General features: G+C 37.2%; 1 protein-coding gene across 5 annotated transcripts in view; it reads left to right on the plus strand.

Moving 5' to 3' along the window:
• Positions 1–8,989, plus strand: part of LARS1 (leucyl-tRNA synthetase 1) — a 59,744-nt gene extending 50,755 nt beyond the window's left edge. For all 5 annotated transcript variants that reach the window (XM_081317328.1, XM_081317325.1, XM_081317327.1 and 2 more), the window contains 2 exons: positions 3,512–3,644; positions 8,610–8,989. In XM_081317328.1, the coding sequence (XP_081173454.1) occupies positions 3,512–3,644; positions 8,610–8,815 (339 nt within the window). In that variant the 3' untranslated portion in view covers positions 8,816–8,989. The remainder of the gene's footprint in view (positions 1–3,511; positions 3,645–8,609) is intronic.
• The last annotated feature ends 303 nt before the right edge of the window (positions 8,990–9,292 follow it).

Genomic DNA, 9,292 nt, shown 5'->3' on the forward strand with positions numbered 1-9,292 from the left:
TCAGGAAGTTTCTCCTTAGTTCTAGGTTGCTTCTCTCCTTGACTAGTTTCCATCCATTGTTTCTTGTCCTGCCTTCAGGTGCTTTGGAGAATAGCTTGACTCCCTCTTCTTTGTGGCGGCCCCTGAGATATTGAAACACTGCTATCATGTCACCCCTCACCCTTCTCTTCGTTAAACTACACATACCCAATTCCAGCACCTCATAATTTATAAACTATATTGAATGAAAATGCCAGATTATTACTGGATAGCACCAAACTCTAGCTCCTGTTTCAAGACATGGTGTAATATTATTGTGCGGATAGAAAGGCCAAGCATTTGGCTGCATTAATTATCTTTCTGTGACAGCTTTGGTCAGGGCTGCTGCATTTCTTACATGTGCCTTATCTTTGAATTGGATTCAGTGGCAGTTTCTCTTAGTAAGAAAAGTGTGTGGGTCAATCAAATGGGCAAATTGAAGTGTTGAGTAGAGAGCAGTTTAGGAACCTGGAACTGCAATCTGATGTATGTCAAAAGCTTGGGAATGATAGAAGTCCTGGCAGGAAATGTGATAGCCCTCCTTTGAAAAAAAAGGATGTTAATTTGCAGCTTGCAGTATGGGAAATAAAAACTTGTTAGAGAAATGAAAAGTGAAGCTTTTTTATTTATTGTACAAGTTACGTTTATGTACTATTATATACAGTAACCTATTTATTGTATCTCCTAGAGCTTATTTCTGTGTCATCATTATTTCTGTACTGTTCTCAGATTCCTGTGATTTTCCTATTGTGTTTCATTTTGCTCTATTATTATAATTTTGTGTTCTCTCCCTGATATTCTGGTTTCCTTCTTTGCCCAAATGTCCAATTCCCAACAAGTCTTAATCACTACAGTTTTCTTTTTCTTTTGTATTTTTATAGTTGATTTTAGATTCTTTTTTCTCTTTTTGTTTGGCAGCAACTTCATTCAGCAGTTGGTAACCTCTTTTGTGTAGTAGCTTTAACCTACTTCCTTTGCCTACCAATTCATTCTGTTAATCTGTATCCTATTTTCTATGTTAGCATCACTTTATTTTTTATCCATCTATCTGTTATATACTATATACCACCTAATGAGAAGGAAGGACTCACTGGAGAAGAGCCTAATGCTGGGAAAGATCGAGGGCAAGAGAAGAAGGGGACGACAGAGAATGAGGTGGCTGGATGGAGTCACTGAAGCAGTAGGCGTGAGCTTAAATGGACTCCAGAAGAGGGTAGAGGACAGGAAGGCCTGGAGGAACGTTGTCCATGGGGTCGCGATGGGTCGGACATGACTTCGCAACTAACAACAATCTGTTACATTACCCATATTGAGGTCCCCTTCACCAGTCTCCCTTGATTTTGACTTTCTGTCATCTTGCTCTCCTCTTCTCATGATCTATCGCAGCTGTGTGTCTTGTGATGGACATAACTCACTGATTCTGGTGTTAGCATTGACATTAGGGGTTCCCTCCCCCCTTGTCCCTTATCTGGTGCTGCTCTTTGCTACTTTGGCTTCTGGTATGAAGGTCATATGCTAAAGGAGGGAAAGGGCACCTACCCTTTTTCTTCTACCTCTTTCCCTCTTCTAACCGGCATCAACTTCCCTCCGCCCTGTGCGCTCCCACAGAGAGGGCCTCCTCAGGGTGCCACCGGTCAGAGAATGTCGTCTGGTGGTCCCCAGGGGGAGGGCCTTCTCTGTGGGCGCTCCGGCTTTATGGAATCGGTTGCCAGTCGAGCTCCGGATGGCGCCCGACCTTCGCTCCTTCCGACGCGATCTGAAGACTCACTTATTCGAACAAGCCGGCCTGGCCTGATGGGGGATGGGTTGGGATTTTACTGTTGTTTTTTAATATATCTATTTATTGTTTTAGCTTGGGCATTGTGTTTAATTCTTTTTTAACTTTTGTATTTTTGTATTTTTATATGTTTGCCCTGTTCACCGCCCTGAGTCCTTCGGGAGAAGGGCGGTATATAAATTAAATTATTAAATTATTAAATTATTATTAACCATCCTGTTCACCTGGGTTACCTCTCAAGTCTCTCCCTTTCCACTATTCCTGATGTCACTCCTTTCATTGTCTTTTTAAATAATAATTTTATTAAAAGTTTTAATTTCAATTAAAATTGGAGCAAAAATTAATAGAAAATAAAATAGAGTTAAGAAGGAAAAAAAAGAACAAGGAATAAAAGAGAAAGCTAAAGTGCAAAAAGAAAAAAAACAATGGTAGAAAGAAAATAAAAAAGAAAGAAAAAAGCTATAAAGAGTTCCTTTGGTTTTCTTTGCAGCAGTTAAAACAAACTGTAAATTTATCTTTCTCTCTAAAGCATGGGTGTCCAGCACTTTGGCTCGCTTGGATCACATTGAGTGAAGAGGAATTGTTTTCGGCTGCATACAAAATATATATGATGTAAAATCACATAATTAAAAGTTTATGATCCTGTGGGGCTGCATTACTAGCTGTCAGGCCAGAGGTTGGACATACCTGCTGTATAAAGAGGACTCTCTCCTTTTTGTAATAATATATCTAATTGTGAAAATCATACACCGTATAAGTTCATTTTTCCCTGTTTTATGCAAGAAGTCCATAAGGGGTTTCCAGTCAACAGTTAAATGTAGATATTGGCTTTTCTTTAATCAAACAGGTCATTTTGGCCATGACAGCAAGTTCTATCATCTTTACCAACCATTTCTCTGTTGTAGGTATTGCCAGATCTCTCCATCTTTATCCATACAACAATCTTGTTGCCCTTATCAACAGTTCCATGACTTTTTTTTTCCAATGGTTTATCCATTAGTTCTGTAAAAGTATCACCACCACAATAGCATACCTGAGTGTAATGCAGAACATGGAAAATCAGACAACTATGTCAGAAATGAGTGCACATAACTTACAACAGCATGGAACAAATTATTGTTCTTGTGTGGTAATGTAACGATTTGCTTTCTGCATCCACGTGTACTAACTATTTTCAGAATTCCTAGTCATTTTGATGTTTTCTGGAATGATGAGAATTATTATTATTATTAATTCGGTTTATATACCGCCCTACTCCCAAAGGACTCAGGGCGGTTTACAAGGCAAAATTTAAAAACTACAATATAAAATTAAAATAAAATAAAATTAAGTCTAGCCCCAAATTAGAGTCTAGTGTGTTATATACATCTGGGTTAGGCTTTGAATGTCCACTTAAGCCTGATGAATTTTGATCTAGTCACTATTGCTTCAAAGTTCAGAAGTAAAACTAATCCTCACAAACATATGAGACAATTTAGTCTAATAAGGTTTTGGTATTTCCTTAAAGAAATGTTTGAATAAATTATTTTTAAAAATGTGTATGTAGAATTTGAGCTTAACTGCCGCAGCTTAAATATTCAATTTGTTTAGCACAATTGCCTTACTGATAAGAGGAGATGCTAGGTATAAGCCTCTGTATCCTGAGTCTCTGTCCTCAGTTGACTTTGAAAAATTCATGGAGATTTTTTTTCTAAAAAAAATTAAATTTCTTCACAGCCTGGTGTGTCCATCTGTCTAATAAACCCTCAACCAGCAAATGGCCACTTTTCTACAAAGATTGAAGTCAGGCAAGGAGATGGCCGAGATGCAATAATAAGACGCTTAGTGAAGATGAACAGAGGAATTAAAGGTAAGATGTGGATTCAGATTCAGGTTTTAATTTCAGACAGATTTTAGAATTTTATAGAAGAAATAGAATAGTACTCTGGCAAGACTTCAGCACTGTGTCTAGGTCTCTTGTCTAAGACCAGAACTGAGGCCCTATCCACTATGATCTGGACTTGAAGGAGCTTGTGTTGAGGTTCTGAAACTTGGATGAGCTGGTTTAAAAATTCCAGATGTGTAATTAGTACTAGGTGGCAAGTATTAGCTCTATTTCCCTCAAAGCAGTAGGCCCTAATGTCTTGCAATCTTAAGGAATTGAAGCAAATAGACTTTCTTACTCAATAGCCAGAAGTGATACTCAGTGCTGTGGTGAAAAAGTATCTCTTTCTAGCTCGCCAAGAGGAAATTAAGTTAATAGAAGCCAAATACATTAAATTTAATGTATTTTTGTTAGTGAAGATGAAATCACTTTTGTAAATTTAGATTATACTAAAACAATGTTGTATTTTTCCAAACAGAAAATGCTTCCAAATCAGTGTTGCAACAAGAATTTTCTTAAACTTCTGACTATAGAGATTGTTTCATTACCATTACATTATTTTCCTTATTCTAAAGCTTGCATTTGGATACACGTGCCTAAATACAGACAAAAACTAAAATGCATGTTAACATCAGCAAGATTATAAAATGCTGCTAATCCGGGTAAAAAAGGTTAAGAAGGGGTTTTTATAAAGTTGCTTTGGTTTAGGAAACCTCTGTGGAGAAAGAGGTGCAGTGGCAGATGGATGATGAAATTATGTGGCGAGTGGTGAGGCAGTATAGTGTAGTGGTTATGATGCTGGCCTAGCATGCGGAGATCCAGGTTCTAGTCCACCCTTAGCCACAGATACTCACGGTGATTTGGGGCAAGTCAATCAGCTCATCCTACCTCACAGCCTTATTGTTTTGGGGAAAGATATGGGACAGAGAAGGAAGTGTTTAACTCCTTGGGCTGCTGAACAAGAAGGTAAAATAGAAATCTAGCAAATAAACAATCAAATCAAGTAAATGTTTGTGGGGAGCATAATCATGTTTTGCTGAAGCTGATAGCTGTATGGATAAGAGATTGAGGTTGATATTGAGTGATTAATGCTTCCCCTTCCAAATTTCTAGTCCCAGGAAGGGAAAAGGAAAGTTCATGAACACTGTCTATGTAGACCTCTCCTCTTTTACACTCTGTTTCTGCAAAGATTCTTTTCTAAGAACGCAGATGGTTAAACTTTATATTTTTAAGTTAATTCCACAATCTCCGCCATCAATTGAATGTTTTGATTCTTACCATTAAGACTTTTCTTTGCAAGAATTGTAATCTTTTAGTTAAACCCACTTGGGGTGTGTGTGAAAGCCCTAATAAGCAGGCATATACATAGAATGAAGGCTACTGCTAAGCTTGTAAGCCGCCCTGAGTCTTCGGAGAAGGGCGGGATATAAATGGAATTAAAATAAAAATAAAATAAAACTCACCAATGTTTTGAGCCTGAACCACAGTTGCTGGGCTGAAGAGAGTTGACAAAGCTTCTTTTAACAAGGAGATATTGTCCTGTTTGCTCTGTGGCTTTGCTGATCCCAGCAGTTATATCCAAACAGGAAATTATATCGAGGCCCAAACTTTCCATATCAGAAAGATAATTTATTTTCTTATCACTTCAGCTGCTTGTGTGTTTTGATCTTAGGGAAAGAGACAATTTTCATATTTCGATGTGAATCCGTTTTCTTGAAAAACAGCTGAGAGGAAAAAAAAATACATAACTTGTCTTGCCAGGCGAAAACAGTACAACACATTTCAAACTTGGGCAGGCAATTATGAGAGATCCACAGCCTGGCTGTTTTGAAGTGAATGAAAAGCCATTGAGACGAAATGAGTAATTCTTCTGAATGGTTGTTTCAGAAGATGTCACTCTTAGGCAGGCACTTAAAAAGATGGCCTGATGAAAGCGAGCTGTGAACTTAGGAAGACTAAAATAGCCGGCTCATTAGGAAAGTTCTGTTTAGCAATTCCCTGAGAAGTGGCTTGCAGCTTTTGAAAAGGTTTCTTTCTTCAGAAAGAAAAAAGGCTATTGTACCTCCTGACAAAACAGATAACTTAGCTGCTTTTTATTTAGAACACTTTCTAGTTTTATGGAAAGGATAGTATCAAATAGCCTATAATTGCCCCTTCCTTTCCCCTTCACAGCAGCGTATAAAATGATATCGCTGGTAAAACCATTACTTGATTCTCCTCTCAGCTCCCCTTCTGTAATATATTTACTAGAAATGAAATCCTAAAAAAATGGGGAGGGGAGAGCCTTACATATGACAGGGAGAGACTTTTGTAAATGAGAGTCTTAGCCTCCAGAGAAATAGCTCCTTACATTTTGTGATAGTTGCTGTTAGATTTTCCTAAAACAGTCTGAAATTCTTTGCCTGTAGCACATTACTATTTTTAAATGGGATAATTTTAAGGTGACCACTTGATCCTTTTTTTTCCTCACAAGTAAAATATTGGACTATTTAGCATTATTTCAGCAAAAGACATAGTTGCCATTAAGAATTCATTAAAGTAAAGCCATTTGGGATGGATTATGATCTAAAATCATAACAATGAAGAGAAGGGAGGGGTTTGGTGGAGGGGTTTGCTTATTTTTTGTTGTTGTTTTTGTTGTTGTCAACCCTGCACATGTTTTATTCAGTGTAGTTTCAAGTACATGCGTATAGGGTTTTTCCCCCAGAATCATACAAGGTGATTTTTAAAGTCAGTTGTAACAGGATTTGGATGTGTTTCACACCTTCCTTTATGGAGGAACTTAATTAAACTCATAATGTTGGAAAGAGACATTTAAGCCACTACTCGAGTTCACAACCCTTTATTGAATGGAGATAAAGGTTTATCTAATTTATCTAATTAATAAAGTATTATTATTATTAATAATCAATTGTCTAATTAATTATATAACCTAATTATCTAATTAGATTATCTAATCTAATGCTGCATAAAAATATCTTGTGAAATGTATATATACTGAAATAGAAGATTTGCCTGGTGAGAGTCAGTATAGGTATTGCCAGAGAAAAGGAAATGTATATGTGACCATCAAGAGACAGATTTAAATGGGACAAAGACTAAGGAGTAGAGGGGGAATGTGTAGTTCTTTAGATTAGATTTTCCTGGCGTGTAGATTAGAGGTGCTTATGTATAGTTTTCATCATCTTTCCACTAGGAGGTAAGTGAATCCATTGAGAATCATAAAATTAAAAGGGGTTTTTCAGGGCTTTGAATACAATCTCCTGCGTAGGGCAGGAATTTAAATTAATGTATCCTCTGTGTTTGTCTACATTCTACTTGTACATATCCAGTGAAGGGAAATCCAACACCTATCTGAGTAATTGCTTCCATTATCAAACTGCATTTATGGTTAGAAAATTTTTGCAAACAATATAGGACATGTCTTGGCTTTCTTCTGTGTGACATCCATTCAGCTTTTTGAAAACTGCTATCATCTCTCTCCACATTCAAGGTTAAATATTCTAAACTCCTTCAATCTCTTTTCACGGGACTGGGTTTCTAGTCTTTTGATCATCCTCATCGCTTCTCTTTGAATCTATTCCAATTACTCTGAATCCATTTTAATGTGCAGCGCCCAGAAGATAAATGCGGTACTAGGATTGAGCTAGTCCCATGCAAAAGAGGTGGAACTATTTCCCCTATAATTTGGAAAATATGCTACATTGATTCAGCTTAATATTGATTTTTTTGTCCCAGCAACATCATATTGCTGATTTGTATTCAGTTTTGCAGGCAAAATCTTTTTCACAAGTACTGTTATCAAGCTAATGGGTATTTGATTTTTAAGTGAAGGACCTTGCATTTCATTCTTTAAATTTCAGTTCATTCCTCTAATCTTTAAAGATCATTTTGAAATCTATTTTTGTCTTTTAACTATATGTTAAGTGGTCTCTATTTTTTTCATCTAAGTCACTAATAAAAACATAGCAAGATATTAGGAGAATGTGATGAATATGTCAATGATACGCAGATGACGCTTCTCAAGAGCTAGTCTTTATCAGCAACCTGAGTGAGTAGATGAGACTTCTTTGTGAAGACCCCGTTTAAAATGGCAGCCGGTAAACAACGAGCACAATTTAAGAAGGTGGTTCATATTTCTAGTACATTGCATAAACAATAGCAACAAAGATAATTTTTTCTGTAAAAATGTTCTGTTGTGTTAACATATAAACCTTATTCAGTTAATACATTCAACAACTTACTAAAATATCATTAAAATCTACATCATATTAGACATCATTAAAACAATTAAATATCCTTTGGGAATTCCCCAAATCCCTCATGGAATCAATGCTATTTTATAATTGCTCATGGAAGTTTAGATTGACAGAGATTCAGTGTATCTAAAAGAGGGGTGGAATGGTGAGTAGAACTCTGCCTCTTTATGTAAACATGATTTGCAAGACTAATAGAACATTCAGGGAACTCAAAGCCTTCATACATCTCTGTCTGGATGGAAAAATGGGGATTCTTCTCTAGGTGGTTCTGCTTGATGAGTCACATCTTTAATCAAATGTCATGTGTTCTCCACTCCTCCCTTGTCTTTTAATTAAGCCTTAGTTCTGAAGGGTTTCCCCATCTTTTAAAGCATGGGTGTCAAACTCGCCGCGTCACATGACGTGCTGTGATGTATCACAACTTTTTTTGCATTGCTGGAGCTGGGGTGGGCGTGGCCTCTGCATGGTGCAACCGGCCCGCGGGCCAGCAGTTTGACACCCCTGCTTTAAAGCAGTCGACCTGAAGATCAAAATGTCAGCCTCTATCAAGGCACTTCAGGAGGTTGGGCAGGCTACAGCAGCTTATACTGTTCAAATCATCCATCTTTGTTACGTCTTTTGAATCAGCCTTTTTGTGATTTGCATACTAATGTTACCTCTCTTACAATTATGCCTTTAAATTCTTTTTCAGATCTTTCCAAAGTAAAATTAATGCGATTTGATGATCCTCTCCGGGGACCTCGACGTGTTCCAGTGCTTGGAAAGGAAGATGCTGAGAAGTCTCCTATTTTAGATCAAGCTGTCTTTCATATAGACCTGGCTCAAAAGCGGGTCCGACTCACTGAGAATGGAAAGACAACAGATATTGGAGATACATTGGTTTACTTAGTTAATTAGATTTTGCAAGTGTTGGGTAAATCAGTGTTGAATCCTTAATCAACATGGATGCGTTTCAGATTCTTGCTAAATTCATGCAAACTTAACTTCAAGGGGGAAAACGTACATTTGCAAGGAGATCAGTCTCCTGCAATTTTTAAATGTGGATACAATAAATCTATTTTCCTTGCCTGAGGCTTTTCTTGAGAATGTCCTTCTTACTTTTAGCCAAGATAGTGTTTTTTAAAATAATGTTTATGTAATTTGACACACGTGTGCAATATTGGCACTTAATAGCAATACTGGACTCTTTATATATACTGGAAATACTGATATGTCACAAGTTGGTCATCTTTTTGAGAGAAGGTGATCCCAGCAATTTGGTGTATGACACCTTTGAGAGCAGAAGAAGCAACAGGATGTTATTTAAAAACCTCCCCTGGAGCTTTGCTTCCATTTGATGTTTTCATTTTGACAGTACATGGATCAAGTGTTTCA

Source organism: Vipera berus, assembly GCF_964194415.1.
Source record: "Vipera berus genome assembly, chromosome: 2".
Classification (NCBI taxonomy): domain Eukaryota; kingdom Metazoa; phylum Chordata; class Lepidosauria; order Squamata; family Viperidae; genus Vipera; species Vipera berus.